The sequence below is a fragment of the Meriones unguiculatus genome, chromosome 4, assembly GCF_030254825.1.
Source record: "Meriones unguiculatus strain TT.TT164.6M chromosome 4, Bangor_MerUng_6.1, whole genome shotgun sequence".
NCBI lineage: Eukaryota > Metazoa > Chordata > Mammalia > Rodentia > Muridae > Meriones > Meriones unguiculatus.
In genome coordinates, this window is record NC_083352.1 from 63,008,750 (window position 1) to 63,024,941 (window position 16,192).

At 56.4% G+C, this 16,192-nt stretch overlaps 2 protein-coding genes across 5 annotated transcripts; one reads left to right on the plus strand and one right to left on the minus strand.

Annotated features, from left to right (window-relative positions):
* The first annotated feature begins 67 nt into the window (after positions 1–67).
* On the plus strand, positions 68–9,392 carry Homer3 (homer scaffold protein 3). 3 transcript variants are annotated; one of them, XM_021638068.2, is made up of 12 exons: positions 68–242; positions 611–676; positions 1,356–1,382; positions 1,904–1,984; positions 2,063–2,219; positions 2,627–2,758; positions 5,018–5,125; positions 5,692–5,813; positions 6,526–6,682; positions 6,794–6,910; positions 7,001–7,087; positions 8,074–9,392. In XM_021638068.2, the coding sequence occupies exons 4-12, from the start codon at positions 1,971–1,973 to the stop codon at positions 8,263–8,265; spliced, it is 1,086 nt and encodes a 361-aa protein (XP_021493743.1). In that variant the 5' UTR covers positions 68–242; positions 611–676; positions 1,356–1,382; positions 1,904–1,970; the 3' UTR covers positions 8,266–9,392. The 3 variants fall into 3 exon arrangements, with proteins under 3 accessions (XP_021493743.1, XP_060237905.1, XP_021493741.1); XM_060381922.1 differs by lacking the exon at positions 1,356–1,382; XM_021638066.2 differs by lacking the exons at positions 611–676; positions 1,356–1,382 and having other exon boundaries at positions 71–242.
* On the minus strand, positions 8,250–16,036 carry Ddx49 (DEAD-box helicase 49). 2 transcript variants are annotated; one of them, XM_060381919.1, is made up of 15 exons: positions 15,879–16,035; positions 15,248–15,300; positions 14,793–14,916; positions 12,683–12,768; positions 12,480–12,601; positions 11,729–11,916; positions 11,501–11,641; positions 11,028–11,103; positions 10,468–10,544; positions 10,241–10,338; positions 9,738–9,812; positions 9,037–9,125; positions 8,883–8,954; positions 8,612–8,782; positions 8,250–8,465 (listed from the first exon to the last, which is right to left on the minus strand). In XM_060381919.1, exons 1-14 carry the CDS (start codon positions 15,959–15,961, stop codon positions 8,633–8,635), a joined length of 1,434 nt encoding a protein of 477 aa, XP_060237902.1. In that variant the 5' UTR covers positions 15,962–16,035; the 3' UTR covers positions 8,250–8,465; positions 8,612–8,632. The 2 variants fall into 2 exon arrangements, with proteins under 2 accessions (XP_060237902.1, XP_060237903.1); XM_060381920.1 differs by lacking the exons at positions 8,250–8,465; positions 15,248–15,300 and having other exon boundaries at positions 8,563–8,782; positions 15,879–16,036.
* Between the last annotated feature and the right edge of the window lie 156 nt (positions 16,037–16,192).

A 16,192-nucleotide genomic window follows, 5' to 3' on the forward strand; every position in this document is an offset into this window, starting at 1 on the left:
AACACCCTCCTCTGTCACCCGTTGGAACCCTTCCCCCTCCCTGTCTCTCCTCCCCCTTCTCCCCTCTCCGGGTACCCTCCCACCTCCCCACCCTGAGTCTCTGGCCAGCAGGGGGCGCTGGGCAGAGGCGGGGCGGCGCGGGGACTGGCCGCGATGGGACTGGAGGCGGCGCAGACAAAGGCGCGGGCGGCGCGGGGCGCGCGGAGGGCGCGGGCCGGAGGCAGCGGCGGCGGCGACGCGGGGTGAGCAGGGCGGGGGGACCCCAGCTTCCAATTTGCGATCGGATATCGTGGCGGGGGGGGGGGTGGCTCAGGGGACGCAGGGGACGCAGATAGTTTCCAAAGTTGCGGACTGTGAGGCGGGGCCGGGGTGCTGCGGAGTGCAGACTGAGGGGTTGGGGTCCTGGGTGCGGGCTGGGGTGCTGGCTGGGGTGCTGGGGCGAGGGTGCACCAGGTCCCCCAGCTCGGGTCTGGGTGTCGGGGAGCCGCGTCGCGAGGCTCCGCTGCTGGGAAAGTTGCGGGTCACGGCTCACGGAGTTGGGGCTCAGGTGCTGACCTGGCGCGGGTAGGGACCGGTCCCAAGTGGGAGTCGGGCGCCCGGCTTCTTGCAGGGCCCCCGCCGCTCGCGCTCGCGATCCCCCGCCCCGTGCTGCTGCTCCGAGGCGCGTGACAATTCAGTGAGTAACTTTTCCCCGATCTCAGCAAGTCCAGGCAGGAGCGGTCCGACCGGAAGGGCCTGGGTTCGGGGACCCCTTTCCCTCAATCTCCGCCAGTCCCAATCACGTCCGCGACTCGAGCCGAGCCGCCCCTCCCCTCCCCCGCATGGGGGTTCCAGTTTCAGACCCCGTGACCGCAACAACAGCTGCCCAGAACAGCACGGGGTTGGGGGTGACCTCAGGCGCCGGCCCTGACCTCCCGCACCAGAAAGGACCCTCCTCAATTCTCTCAGGTGCAGATCTGGAGGTTCAGGAGGGTATCCGAAACTGGTGGGTGATGTGTACAGGCACCCCCATGGGAGGCTGGGAGCCCCTTCACCAGTTTTATTTGGGCCACTTGCCTGCTGTGAGTGTGTGTGTGTGTGCGGCCCAGGTTAGCTTCCAAGTCTCCACACTCTTCTTCCTCACGCTCCCCAGTAGTAGGATGAAGGCCGCCATGCCAGGCTTTCTTTTTGTCCTTTCAAATAGTCTCCCTGGAACCTCCGACTGAGTTCTGGCCTTGCTCTGGGGGAGTGTGCTAAGTGGTCCTTTTGTGGGAGCAGAGGGGAAGCACCCCACTTTTACTCTCATAGGCGGGGGATCTTTCAGTGATGTCCAGGCTGGCCTGGAACTCCTGACTAGCACTGTCCCTGTTTCGCAGGGCCCTGAGGGGGCAGGCGGGTGAAAGGTGAGTAAGTCCTACTCACTTATCTCGACCTCATGCCCAGTTCTTTTGGGAGGACACTTTCCTGGTAACCTGGATAGCGAGTTTAACATTGGCTTGCTGAGGACCTCTGGGCTGTTCTGGGAGCCATCTCCTACCCTGGCAGTTTGGTGGCACTCTGTCACCTCTCTGGTGATACTCAGCCCAGTTGGGAGGGGGCTTCTCCTTAGGTGGTAGAGGCCCCACCTGGCACTTAGGACCCCCTGGGCTCCATCCTCGCCATACAAACTGAGTGTGATGGCACAAGCCAGCCTTCCCCGTACTTGGAAGGTGGAGGTTAGAGGATCAGGAATGCAAGGCCATTCTTGGCTGCATTTCGGAGGCCAGTCTGGGCTGAGGCTGAGGAGGCGAATGGTGGACCTGCAGCTGTTCTGACTGACCAGTGACATCCCCTCCCTCTCCTGCTGGTGTGGCGAGGTCACCTGGAGCCCAGCTTGGCCTGAACATCTCTTGGAGCCTTGTTCACAAGCTCCTTCTCTCCCCAGGGGACAAACAAGCCATTCCTGTCACCCTCGGGGTACCCCTTAGAGGCCGTCCAGCCCAGCCTGACCAATGTCCACAGCCAGGTGAGCGTCCACCCACTGCGACCCGGCCATGCCCCCCTGGGTGGCATCAGAGGCCTGCAAACTTGTGTTCCCCTGCAGGGAACAGCCAATTTTCAGCACCCGGGCGCACGTGTTCCAGATTGACCCCACTACCAAGCGGAACTGGATCCCCGCTGGCAAGCACGCACTCACAGTGTCCTATTTCTATGATGCAACTCGAAATGTGTACCGAATCATCAGCATTGGCGGTGCCAAGGTCTGAGCGGGGCCTGGGGGCAGGAGTGCAGCCACTGGCCAGGCTGGGATCAATGAGCCCTCCACAGACCTAGCTTCTTCCAGAAATAGCTGTGTTGGGATCTCAGTCAGGGGCATGCAGACTTTCAGTTAATTCCAGACCTCAGTGGGTCAGGAATCCTCCAACCGTAAGCCTGCCTGTAGCTCCTCACGGGGGGGGGGGGGGGGCGGAGGGAGATTCTGGGTAGGCATCTACTACTGAGACAGACGCCTAGAATTAAGTTTTTCTAATTTGACTTTTAAAATCCAATGTATAGCCCAAGGTTGGCCTTACACCTGAATGCTCCCCAACCCTGGCCTGTCAGGCTGGCTGCTTATGGTGGCCGTTGTCACTCCTGCTGATCGGGAATCTTGCTCCCCCTCCCCTAGGCCATCATCAACAGCACGGTCACTCCCAACATGACCTTCACCAAAACCTCTCAGAAGTTCGGGCAGTGGGCAGACAGCCGAGCCAACACTGTCTATGGCCTAGGCTTTGCCTCTGAACAGCAGCTGACCCAGGTGGGCAGTGATTGGCATCTGTGTTCCTGGAGGTGGGCTCGCACCTGACAGGACTGCTTGAGTGCCTGAGTAGTGCGGTCTCGGCACCTTGCCCCGACTTTGCCTGCCCTTATGCCCCTGAGGGGCATCAAGAGGAGGCGTGAACTGGGCCCATCCCCGAGCCCCAGCAGGTTCTGCCATCACACTTGGTATTGAGTCCTTTTTTTCATATATATTTTCATGTGTTTGTGTGTATCTGTGTGCATATGCCATGTGTGTGCTGGTGCCTGCAGAGGTCTCGAAACGGCTTTAGATCCCCTGCAGCTGGAGGTGCAGGCGTTGTGAGGGCACATGATGTAGGTGCTGGGAACTAGATTCATTTGGAAGCACTCTCCAGCCCTCCAGCCCCTCTCTCTCTCTCTCTCTCTCTCTCTCTCTTGTTTGAGACAGGGTTTCTCTGTATAGCCCTGGCTGTTCTGGAACTCATTCTGTAGACCAGGCTGGCCTCGAGATCCACCTGCTTCGGCCTCCCAAGTGCTGGGATTGAAAGTGGATGCCACTACTGCCTGGCCTTTTATTTTATTTTATTTTATTTTATTTTGAGTTTTAAGGCAAGGTCTCACTGTCTTCAAACTTTCAGCACTATTTCTGCCATTAGAGTGCTGTGGTCACAGGCTTATTTGTTTACTTAAAATCTCTCTGGCCTCAAGGAATCCTCCCTCAGCCTTTCTGGCTGGGATTAGTCCTTGCCTGATTAAAAATAATAATAATTTCTTGATCAAGAGCGATGGCTGCTCTGGCAGAGGACCTAGGTTCCATTTCCTGCCCTCACACAGCAGCTCACTGTAACTCACACAGCTCATCACAACTCCCATTCTAGGAGCTCAGACACCTCTGGCCTCCCGGGCACCAGGCACCCACATGGCAGCCAGATACACATAGCTGATACATAGTTATTTTTTTTTTCTAGTTTTCTTTTCTGTAGCCTGGCTGGGCTGTAACTTGCTCTGTAGGCAAGGCTGGTTCTAAACTCACACGTTGTAGCTGAGGCTCACTTTGAATTTCTGACGTGCCTGCCTGAGCCTCTCAGGGCCACACGGTGCCCGCACTGCAGCTGGGGCTAGATGGTGGCTAGGAGTCTGTGTGTGCTGTGTGTGCTGCTCTTGCAGAGGAGGGAGTTCAACTCCCAGACCCACACGGTGACTCACAAACATCTGTGACTCCATGGAGGGGACAATTTGATGCACTTTTCTGGGTGCACTTACATGTATGTATATACACACAATTAAAAGTAATAAAAAGAAATTAAAAAAACAAGTTCTCTTTTAAAAGTTCTTATTACATTTCTGTACTCTTTCTGTGTTGTATGTCAGTGTGGGTGCATGTGTGCTGAGAAAATCAAAGGACAGCCAGTGGGAGTCAGTTCCCTCCTGCCGTGTAGATCCCAGGGACCAAGCTTAAGTCACCATCTCAACAGAAGCTTACTGAGCCAGCTCACAAGCCTCACTTTTCTTTCTTCCTTTCTTTCCTTCTTTCTTCCCTCCTTCCCTCCTTCCTTCCTTCCTTTCTGTTTTTGAGACACGGTCTCTCTGTGTAGACCACACAGGCCTAGAGACCCCCTGCCTCTGCCTCCTGAGAGCTGGGGCTAAAAGGTTTGCACCACCCCCACTGGGCTTTATTTTAATTTTATGTATAAGCATGTTCATGCCTCTGTATGTGTGCGTGCGTGTGTGTGCCTGCAGAGGGCATTGGAGTACCGGGCAGTCTCAAATTAGTTGCCTGAGGTGGTGTGTGACCTGGTGCAGCTTTTCTGCCACATCAGCTGACACTCTACCACTGAGCTCGTCTCAACCTAGTATTTTTGATAAACAAAACTATATTAAAATGAAAATGCATTATTGTGAGCAGGGAACCAGCACTAGTCGTCAGCTGACCCCTTTAGGAGAAGGAATGCCGAGAGGCCGGCCCTCTCTGGCTGTGGACGTCCTTCCCTGTGCTGTGAGGTACTGGCGGGTGTGAAGGACAGATGGGCAGCCAGCCTCAGGCTGTCTACTCTGAGCCCGCCTGACAGGAACAGGGAGTCCCCTTCTGTGAGGCTCAGAACCTCTAATGTCACCTCTGCTCTGCTAGACCCCTCCAGGGGTCACCCTGATGCCTAAGGTGCTCACAGGGTGGGTCTTTTCCAGCCTTCCCCAGTGTGACAGGGCCGGCAGGGGATGGGGTGCTGGGATGGGAGGTGTGGGGGAGTGCGTTCTGATTGTCCCCCTGCCTCACCCCCAGTTTGCTGAGAAGTTTCAGGAGGTGAGAGAAGCTGCCAGGCTGGCTCGGGAGAAATCTCAAGATGGCGGAGAATTCACTAGTCCTGCCCTGGCTCTTTCCTCCCACCAGGTAGGTGTTCCTGTCGCCCATGCTTACCACACCCCTGAGGCGGCTATAGGCCTGGGATCTCTCAGGGGCCGCGGCAACTGTGCTAGTGTCTAAGGCTTGGTGGCCTTACTGCGTTTATTTGTGTGTGCATGTATGTGCACCTGAACATCCAGGGACCCCGTGTGGGAGTCAGTGCTCTCCTTTCAGCAGGGCGCCAGGCTTGGTGAGCAGCTCCCTTACCTTCTGAGCCATCTTGCTGGCCATGCCTCAATTTTAAATGGGATGTTTGAATTTCTGTGCCCAGGCAGAACAGTTCCAAGTGTCAGACCCCAGATTCTCTGTAGGTTGTTCCGGTTTGGTCCTGTGGAGTTAGTGACGACCCAGGCAGGTAGAGCACAGGTTTCCCACCCAGGGTCCCCACGGAGCTCTGGAGAGTGAGGAGGGAGGAGAGACACTGGGCTTCATAGCTCAGCTCAGAGGCTCAGGTCGCAATGCCCCCAGTCTTCCCCTAAATCAAGCCTACTTCCGACGGCATCCTTGACTGAAGCAAGCGCCCCCTGTGACCCAGTCCTGGCTCCCATGCACAGGTCCCCCCAAGTCCCTTGGTCAGTACCAACGGTCCAGGAGAGGAGAAGCTGTTCCGCAGCCAGAGTGCAGACGCCCCTGGCCCCACTGAGCGGGAGCGGTTGAAGAAGATGCTGTCAGAAGGGTGAGGGGTACTGCTTGCTCGGCAGGTGTGCTGGGCGGAGCCTGCTTGACGCCAGGATGGTCGTGGTGGTGCCTAGGGGCTGTTTCCTGGCTGTGACTTAGCTTTAGGAGTGGCAGGGTGTGGTATTTCTGTGGTCAGGGTCTTGACTGGCACTGAGGAGCATGGGTGGCACCAGGGGTGTGCTAGGGCGGGACGCACCCAGGACAGACCTTGTGGCAGGGATTCAGGGGCGTGGGTAGTGAGGCGGGGCCTTGGATGGGTGGGGCCACATGGGGGCGTGGGTTGCGGAAGGTGCAGCTGGGTGGGAGTGGGGGAATCTGCACTGCAGACCCTGAACGGAGGAGACAGTCGCTTCCTGCCTCGTCTGCTGAGGCGCTGCCCCCGCCCCCATTCCGTTGCTCCAGCGAGCTATCCCGTGGCAATCTGGGGCGGGGCCCAGGGATAGGTTCCCAAGTTTGTGGAGGTAGGGTCTCACTTGTTGCCTGTTCCACCGTCTGGCCTAGAACTCATTGTGTATAACCTAGGCTGACTTCGTTCTCATGGGATGGCCCGGCTCCGCCTCCCACGAGCCGCTTGCCTGCGCCACACCCCTTGGATTCATGGTCCCCTGCTCCTAGCTCAGTGTTGCTTTGGCCCTGCTTTTAGCCCAGGATGCCCCCACCAGATGCCAGCCCCCTGACTGCGCACACCCCGGCCCGGTGTCTTCCCGCAGCTCCGTGGGCGAGGTCCAGTGGGAGGCCGAGTTCTTCGCGCTGCAGGACAGCAACCAGAGGCTGGCCGGGGCCCTCCGCGAGGCTAACTCGGCGGCTGCTCAGTGGAGGCAGCAGCTGGAGGCCCAGCGTGCGGAGGCTGACCGCCTGCGGCAGCGGGTGAGGAGCCCGCTTCTTGCTGAATGACTTGGAACTGGGAGAACTTCACGGGGGTCACCAGGCTTTCCACGTCCCCGAGGGCGGCGGGCCTACTGGGCTGTGTGTGTGCAGGTGGCGGAGCTGGAGGCCCAGGCGGCTGCAGAGCCGGTCTCGGTCTCGGCGGGAGAGAAGGAAGCAACCAGCCAGTCCGTGGAGCAACTGGAGGCTCGGGTACAGACCAAGGACCAAGTAAGCCAGGGGCAAGCTCCGGGGCCCTCACCCACCTCTCCCGCGGAACCCAGGAGCCTCTGAGCAGACCCGGGCCCCCTTCTGCTCCAGGAGATCCAGACTTTGAAGAATCAGAGCACAGGGACCCGAGATGCTTCTGACGCCACTGAGCGGGAGGAGACCCAGCAGAAGGTTCAGGTCGGCTGCGTGACCCCGCCTATGGGAGGGGCCTGGGCAGGGCGGGTTCCCTCCACCTGTGAGTGCCATGGTGAGTGCAGCTGCAAAGGCGCCTCATGGTGGTGCCATTTGAGCAGTCTGAGGTCCCGGGAGCAGTCTAGAGACCTCACCCCAAAGTGAGCCTTCCCAAGAGATTCCTGGGGAGAAAGTTAGCGAGGTGAGCCTGAGGAGGGGTGGCTGGCGGCGCGGCAGCCACTCAGGACGGTCCACTGGGTGTTTGTGGATACAGGTGCTTGTGCGCAGGCCCGAGCTGGGCTTCGGTGGGCTTCCCCTTCCACTTCATTCTTTACGATAATCCATCTCCCCGCGCCCAGGCTGGCTGGGCGCTTAGTCAGTGACCAGCAGGGACACGCTCTTGGTGCTCAGCAGCTAGCTGTATCTGGGACCCTGGATTTTACGTGGATGTGAGGGATTGGAATTCAGGCCTCTCAGGTTGTGGCAGGCTCTTTACCATCTCTTTCACCACGGAATCAACTCTCCAGTCCTTCAGCTTGTTTAGAAGTGTCTCGTACTGGCCTGGGACGGCTTAGGCAAGTCACCGTGCTCCAGGAATCGTGCCCATCACCCCAGTCCTAGGCCGACAAATGTGTGCCAACCATGCTCAGTTTTTTGTTTTTTTTTTAAAGACTTATTTTATTACATATAGTGTTCTGCTTGCATGTACACCTGAAGGCCAGAAGAGGGCACCAGATTTCACTAGAGATTATTATGAGCCACCATGTGGTTGCTGGGAATTGAACTCAGGCCTTCTGGAAGAGCAAGCAGTGCTCTTAGCCATCTCTCCACCCCAGCTCAGCTTTTTATGTGGAATGTTGGATTCCAAGCTCCGTATCTGTGCCTCACACTTTCATGGCACTTGACGGACTCCTCGCCACCTCCCAAATCCAGCAGGACTGGCAACCAGAGCTTCTCAGATTGCCCCACGCCACCCCTTCCTCCCACTGCAGGACCTGGAGACCCGGAACACGGAGCTGGAGCAGCAGCTGCGGGCGATGGAGTGCAGCCTGGAGGAGGCTCGGGCCGAGCGGGAACGGGCGCGGGTGGAGGTGGGCCGGGCCGCGCAGCTCCTGGACGTGCGGCTGTTTGAGCTGAGCGAGCTGCGAGAGGGCCTGGCACGCCTGGCAGAGGCGGCGCCCTAGTCAGCCTGGGAGGGTCTGTGCTCCCAAGGGGCCCTGCCAGGGCCCAGGGGACCCCGGCTGTCCTGAGCTTTGCACTGTGTAGTTTTCTAGAACCCTGAGCGGCGCTATGCCGGGATTACATTTCTGAAGTGGCTGTACAAGTGCGTGACGTTGCTGGCACCTGTTGCGGCTGGCTGCCGCCGCCCAGCATCCCAGGGACACTGCGAGGGAAGGCAACAGTGGTCATCCATATGGGCAACAGGCTTTGGGGACCTAAGTCCTGCAGACCCATCCCTCTTCCTTCTCAAGTCGGACTGCCAGGTTTAAAGAGCGTTTACTGAGGCCCTCTGTGGCCCACCCAGGATACCTGCGGCCGCAGGTTCTCAGCTCATGCCTGGGCCTTGGCCAATGCTGGGGGCCGAGCCCCTCGGCCAGCTTTCTTCTGTCGAAGTGTCTGCTCCACCTTCTCCTTGAAGCGACGGTTCTGCTGCTTAATCTTGGCCAGCTCCGCCTTGCGCTTGGCCTCCAGGTCAGGGTCCTGAGGAAGGGAGCTCTGCTGAGCCTGGAGCGGGGCAAGCCCCGCCCACCACCGCTGGCCACACCCCTATTCCTGGCCCTGCCCAATCGAGGCCTCCCACCTTTCCCTCCAGAATAAGCTGCTTCCGCTTGTTGATCTCCTTCTTTTCATCGAAATGAGTCGCCTCTAGTTTCTAGAAGGATGGGGAACAAGGTCAGGTCTTGCCCCCCAGCAGGGAGCCCCCTCCCACACCCCCGCAGGCCGGCCACACTCACGATCTCGCACTCCCGGCGCACCACGTTGACCTGAGTGAGGATCTGCAGGACCTCGGCTTCCTCCACTGCCAGCTCCTCTAGCTGCTTCTCTGCGGGCAGCAGGGCAGGACAGGCAAAGTGAGTTGGGCTGTGAGTGCGCCTCGCCCCCTGCACCCCAGTTCTGGATGTCTGGATCCAACTAAACGTGGACGATAGTCAAAAAAAGCAAAATTGTGCCAAGCTTGGTGGCACATGTCTGTCCTCACAGCACTGGGAGGCTGAGGCAGGGGTGTCACTATGTGTTCCAGACCAGCTCTGCAGAGCAAGAATCTGTCTCAAGTAAATGAATGAATAAATAAATGAAACGAAAGAGTGAATGGGTTAAGATCTTGTGCCTGTGACCCCAGCAACCTCGGAAGCGGAGGCAAGCTTCTCTTGGCAGCCCAGGACTTCTAGGCCACTGTGGCTTACTGTGAGAGCTCAGGAAAGCTTGCTTGCTGCAGGGAGCCCCAGATGGTCTGTCTCAGCGGCTGCTTAACATGGGGGAGGCTCCCAGCCACACAGCCCCCTTCTTACCACAGGCACACCTGCAGGAGTGAGGCCTGTGTGCCGCAGCCTTTCACCGCGTCGGATGAGCACCAGGACAGGGTGGCCGGGAAGGGGGCTCTCTCTCAGAGCTGGACAGGTCCCACCCATGGCTCCCCTGAACCCCAGCCACTTACTGATCTGCTCCTCGATGGCATGCAACAGGTGGATGTCATACTGCGTCACCAGCGTGATGGCCTGTCCCTGCCTCCCTGTGGGGACATGTCTGTGACAGGACCTGGCCTAACAAGAGGCTCCCCCCTGCCGGACAGAGCCACGATCCTCCTCAGAGGCATACTAGGGAAGGGGACAGCTCAGAGGGGCTCCACCCAGGATGCTGGAAGGGAGCCAGGGTTAGTTCTACTCTGTAGCCCTTTCTACAGTGGTGACCGAGTGGCTGCTGCCTACAGGGCCTCTGACCCACGGTGGCACAGGGTCAGGATGGCAGGTCCAGGCTAGCCCTAGCAGTCTGGTCTCTCCTAGTTGCAGGCATGAGGGAATGTCTCCCTGGCCCCTGGGTCAGCATCCACGTGCAGCAGCAGGCTGAGGATGTCACTGGGAAGGTGTCCCCAAGCCTCAGCCTCCGAAGGACAGAGGGAGCTCCGCAGCATCTCACTGTGACCTCCCAGGCCTGGCTTACCTGCACGGGCTGTGCGACCAACTCGGTGGATGTAGATCTTGGGGAGCCCAGGGGTGTTGTGGTTGATGACTACCTGCACGGTGGGGATGTCCAGGCCCCTGGGGATACAGAGCACCCAGCTGGGGAGTCCATGTGGGGGACCAAGGCTGACACCCAGCCGTCCCCAAGCCCGGCTTCCTGGCCTCACCGCCCATGGGAGGAACAGTTAGCTGTGGAAACCTGCTCACCTCGAAGCCACGTCAGTGGCGATGAGAATCCGGTAGATGCTGGACTTGAACTTGGCCAGGGCTGCAAAGCGTTCTTTCTGTGCCACAGGTGGGAGAGGTTTGTGAGCAAATGGAGGGAGCCTGGGGACAGTGCAGAGACCAGAGGGAAGGTGGTCCCAAAGCCAAAGGGGACAGCAGGACTACATGGGTGAGCTCTGACGTCGTGTCCGTGCGCGCACGCGTGTGCGTGTCTGTTTGTGTGTACGTGTTTTAAGGCAGGGCTCTGCTGGGCACTGGGGAAGCAGAGCCAGGAGGATCTCTGGGTTTGAAGAGACATAAAGAGCTCTAAGACCCTGTCTCAAAAAACCCAAGAAAGCAAAACCCAAAAGATGCCCTTTAGCCTAAGCTGGCCTTGTGTTTCCTATGTATGCAAGGCTCGCCTTGAACTCCTGATCTTCAGGCCTCTGTTGCTCCAGGCATGCACATCCATGTAGCCCCCAGTTCATGGTGTTAGGGATGGCCCTGGCTCTCACACATGCTGGGTAAGCACTCTACCCACAGGCTTGAGACCAGAGAGTCACCTGCTTCATCATGGAGTGCAGCGCCACTGCGGGGAAGCTGAACTTTCGAAGCATCATACAAAGGATTTGGCAGGTCCTAGAGGGAAAAGGGTGGCTGTGGGTGTGCTGCCCAGCCGACCAAGACATCACCTAGGTGGTAGAGATGCTAGGTTGGCTGCCTATGAGCGTCTCAAAGCCAGAACCAACAAGAAGCCGCCCTGACCAAGTCGCTGGACCCTGCTCTGCAGCCTTCATCCCCCCTGTGGACAGACAGAGACCCTCTTCCCTCTGCCCTTCTACACTGACCCAAGCTGAGACAGCCAGTAGCATGTATTTGCTATATTTGTTTTCTTTTGAGTCAGGGTCTCACTGCGTAGCCCTGGCCTGCCTCCTGGGTGCTGGACTCACTCAGCAGCACCTAGCCGAGCTTCATGCTCACATGAAGGAGACCAGGCCAGGACCTCTGGTACGGGAGGCCAGGACCACTCACTCACTTGCAGGTGTTGGTGAAGATGATGATGGAGCAGTCCTCCACCTGGTCTTGGAAGGTCTGGACCAGGTGAACCAGGTAGGCGTCCTTCACCTTCTCCGGCACCAGCAGGTAACGCTGGTCAAGCTGCTCCACTGTGCGAACGCTGACGGTGGAAAGGCAGAGCGGCTTACCCCCAGCTGCCTCTGCCTGGCTGTCTGGCGAGACCCTCACCCACAGCCTTGGAACTCACGGGGCCTGCGCCTCCCAGAAGAAGGGCTGGTTGGTGGCTAGGCCCTGAAGCTCCTTGAGTGTGTCGGTCAGTGTGGCACTGAAGAGCAGTGTCTGCCTGTGTGCTGGAACGGCTGCCAGGATGGTCTCTAGGTCCGCAGTGAAGTCAGTGCAACCCTGCTCCAGCAGCCGGTCGGCTTCATCCATCACCTGCGTTGGAGGGGTAGGAGGGGGCTGCAAACAGTCCGGACAGCGTACGCTAAGTCCCAAGCCCAAACCACCTGCTTTTCAGGGACCACGAAATGAGCTCCTTGAACACTGTCCCAGCCTCCAGTCCAGGTCATGTGCTCTGATATGCTGCTCTAGCATTCCTCTAGGGCGGTCCCCTTCTACGTGCCTTGTCTCTACCGGACTTTGTTTTGTATAAGACAGGGTCTGGCTGTGTAGTCCTGACTGTCCTGGAGCGCTCTGTAGAGCAGGCTGGCCTTGAGCTCATAGAAATCCTTGTGTCTCCACCTCGTGAGTGCTGGGTTGGAACGAGAGGCCCACCACACCCAGCTGGCCTTCATCTTTATTTCTAGCCCTTTGCTCAGTGACCTATGAAGAATGCTCCAGCCAAGCACACTGGCGCACATCTATACAGACAGATCCAGGACAGTGGGACTACAGAGAGACTCTGTCTCAAAGAGAGAGGAGAGAAGAGAGAATTGGCGCATGTCCTCTGAGCCCCGCCTCCAGCCCCAAGCCCCTGAGAGGGAGCACAGCTGGCTAACCAGAAATCGAATTTTCTTCATGTTGAAAGTGTTGGAGCTGCGCAGGTGGTCGGCCAGGCGCCCGGGGGTGGCAATGACCACGTGAGGCTTCCGGGACAGCTCCAGTGCCTGTGCCACCATGTCTGCAGTGGAGGGAGAAACAAGGCTGAGTGAGTGGGTCAGCAGGGACCCCACGGTCCACCCCAGCCTCATAGGCCCCATACCCATGCCGCCGACAATAATGCAGTCCTTCAGGCCCAGGGGCTTCCCCAGCACCCGGAACTGCTCCGCGATCTGGTAGGCCAGCTCCCTATGGGTGCAAAGAACAGCTGGGTCAGTGAACACCTGTGCTCATCTCCCTCCCTTCCCCCAGGCTCCTCATGGCCTCCACTTCCCTAATGTTGATGGCCTCCTCAAAATCAGTTCTAGGGGGGATGGCAACGTCCCAGCAGGTAAGGAACAAGCTAACAGCTGGAGTTCCATCCCCAGAACACAAACAGAATAAGCACACAGCAGCAGACTGCTCACTGTGCAAGCATGATGACCCGGATCAGATGCTCAGCATCTTTGTAAAAGCTCAGTGCGCAGCCATATCTCCGTGGGGGAGAGGAGGGGCACTGACACAGGAGTGGGGCTCATTGGCCAGCCAACCTAGCCGATCAACGAGCCCTAATTTCAGTGACAGATGCTGTCTCAAAAAAGAAAATGGAGGGCTGGAGAGATGGCTCAGAGGTTCAGAGTGCTGGCTGCTCTTCCAGAGGTCCTGAATTCAATTCTCAACAACCACATAGTGGCACCACGATCTATAATGAGATCTGGTGCCCTCTTCTGGCCTGGAGGCACACATGCAGGCAGAACACTGTATACATAATTAATAAATAAATCTTAAAAAAAAAAAAAAAGATGGGAAGCTCCATGCAGTGGCACATGCCTGTAATCCCAGCATGCTGGGAGGCAGAGGCAGGTGGATCTCTGAGCTCAAAGCCAGCTGGTCTACAGAGTTAGTTCCAGGACAGCCAGGGCTACACAGAGAAACCTTGTATCAATCAATCAATCAATGAACAATAGAAGGCCAGGGCAAAGAGGCAGCTAAGGAAGCCCTCTTCCGGAGGTCCTTCCTTCAATTTCCTTCCTTCAATTTCCAGCGCTCATATGGTGGTTCACAACTGTCTACAATACAATGCTCTCTTCTGATCCAAGGCACAGAAATAAACAGATCTTGTTGTTGTTATTGTTTCTCTTTTTGGTTGTTTTTGAGACAGGGTTTCTCTGTGTTAACAGTCCTGGCTGTCCTGGATTCGTTTTATAGCCCAGGCTAGCCTCGAACTCAGAGCTTCTGCCTCTCTGAGCGCTGCAATTACAGGCGTGTGTCACCATGCATGACTAGCAAACAAGTCTTTGCCATTGTGTGGTGGCACACTCCTTTAATCCCAGCACTCTGGAGGCAGTGCCAGCCTGGTCTACAGAGTGAGTTCCAGAACAGGCAGCGATACACGCTGAGGTGGTGGTGGTGGAAAGGAGTTCAAAAAATGACCCAACGGTTCAGAGCAAAGGACCTCAGTTCAGTTTCCAGTATGCACATGAGGTAGCTTACAATAGCATGTAATTGCGGGGACCTCACCCCTCTTCCGGCCTCTGTGGGCACCACACTCACAGGCAGAAACACACATTAGCATTAAAAATAAACCCTTTTTTTAAAAAAAAGAAAATAAGGTGGAGAGCAATTGAGAAACATGCCTGAGGTTAACTCCTGGCCTCTACACAACTTAAGCCCACGTGTAAACACACATACAACCTAACCCTCTGTGTGATACTTGAGACCCATATTCAAGGTGCTCTAATAACATTCTTTATGTTCCCTGGCCCTCTTAACCTATGCATACAGGCGCCTTTACACCTCCAATATCTTTTGAAAATATTTATTACACTTATTTGTGTAGGTGTGCACGTGTATGCTGTTGTACTCTGGTGGACAGAAGCCAATCTGTGGGAGTCAGTTCTTTCTTTCCACCATGTGGGTGGGGTCTCCAGGAACTGAACTCAGGTCATCAGGCTTGTGGACAAACACCTCTGCCTGCTAAGCAATCTTCCTGGCCCAAGAACATCATTTTGTTTCCCTAGCTGTTAGACTGCTGTAGCTCCCTCCTGGCCAGCTTCTTCCTGACTCAGTTCCTGAGTCCTGGGAACACTTCACACACACTGTTAGGCCCTCCCAGACTCTGCATCCCTACAAGATCGGGATGATTCTTTTCCCATTTCACACCAGGTCAGGGCACTTGCTTCAAGAAAGCCCAGCCAGATTAGGCCCCTAGGGGCAGCGTGTTGGCGGCTCACCTGGTGGGTGTCAGGACCAAGCAGAAGATGCCGTAAGGGTCCTCAGACAGTTTCTGCAGGATGGGAAGTACAAAGGCTGCTGTCTTGCCACTTCCTGTTTTTGCACAGCCCAAGCAGTCCCGACCTGGGCAGAAGGCAAAGCAGTATCACCATGAAGTAAGGGCCATGATTAGTCTGTTGGGCATTCACTCTTTACTGTAGATGGCTATAGTCTGTTTTCAAGTATGAGGTGCGCTTAGAGTTCATCACTTACAGATGAGCGCTGCGCCTTTCTCTCTCCTAGTTGGTGGATGGCACCCATATGTCCTAGATTTTTAACTGTTGGATAGTTACAGTTATAGGTGGTCAGCTATGAGCCCAGGATCAGAACAGGGGGCAGCCTCAAATCAAAAACTACTGAGCTGGGGAACTGAGAGGGGATTCCTGAGATTTGAGGAAAGGCTTCAAAAACTTGCTTGAAATCAGCATACCAGCCATTTTTGCCTTTGCTCTATGCTGGCACCCCTTTCTGCAGAATGGAATATTAAAGAACTGTCTCATTTTCATTAGTTCCTTGGGTGTTATTATCTAATTTACAACAATTATTGTGATTCCTTGTTTGAAATAAGTTTTCAAGTAGCCCAGGCTGTTATGGAACTTGCTGTTGAGGATTACTCTGAACTCTTGATCCTCCTACTTCCACCTCCTCAGTACTGGGATGACTGAAAATCACCATATCCAGCTCCAGGGCGTCTCTTTAACGGTAAAAGTAAACTGGGCAGAAAAGCACTGACGCAAACACAGAGCTCTGATTTTTATCTGGAATTTGATGGCTTCTGTTTCTGTTTGCTAAGTCAAAGCCAGGTCTACTCTATTTTTTCAGTGCCATTGATTAGTCATTCTTCAAACTCTCCCTAAGCTCGAGTAGTACGATTTCAGAGGTGCTATCGTCTGTGTGACAATGCACATGAGTCAGCTGCAGCCTAAATGCCAACGATGCGGGTCAGGGTTCCCAAAACATACAATACCACTTCTGATTCGTGGAACGCAAGTGGGGCTAAGGAACAGAGGACAAAGAAAGGCACGAAAAGAGAAAAGAGGACTCACCCTCCAGGATGGCCGGGATGCAACCGAGCTGCACCGGAGTGGGCTGCTTCAACCCCAGCTGCCGACACTGTTCCACGAGCCATGACGACAGCCCGAGCTCAGCGAACCCCGCCATGCTCAGGACCAGCACAAGGACTCCAATGATAAATACTTCCGGCGCGCGAATCTTACGTCACGGCACCCTGGCGCGGTCCCTCCTGGGAAAGCTAAGAAACTAGTTGGCAAGTGAATGTGACGTCACGGAGAGGCACAGCGCAGTCACCCTCTCCAGATCCTTCAGCCAATCCCAGCTTTGACCGCTTTTCTGGTGTCTT

Excerpts from the sequence above, each read along its gene's own strand:
- Ddx49 (XM_060381919.1), bottom strand. The coding sequence starts at position 15,961 with ATGGCTCGTGGAACAGTGTCGGCAGCTGGGGTTGAAGCAGCCCACTCC. Across the intron at positions 12,769-14,792 it reads TTGGTCCTGACACCCACCAG|GGAGCTGGCCTACCAGATCG; the intron begins GTGAGCCGCCAA and ends TTGCACCCATAG. Across the intron at positions 8,783-8,882 it reads AGCTTATTCTGGAGGGAAAG|GACCCTGACCTGGAGGCCAA; the intron begins GTGGGAGGCCTC and ends TCCCTTCCTCAG.
- Homer3 (XM_021638068.2), top strand. Across the intron at positions 5,126-5,691 it reads TGGCTCTTTCCTCCCACCAG|GTCCCCCCAAGTCCCTTGGT; the intron begins GTAGGTGTTCCT and ends TCCCATGCACAG. Across the intron at positions 7,088-8,073 it reads AGACCCAGCAGAAGGTTCAG|GACCTGGAGACCCGGAACAC; the intron begins GTCGGCTGCGTG and ends CTCCCACTGCAG.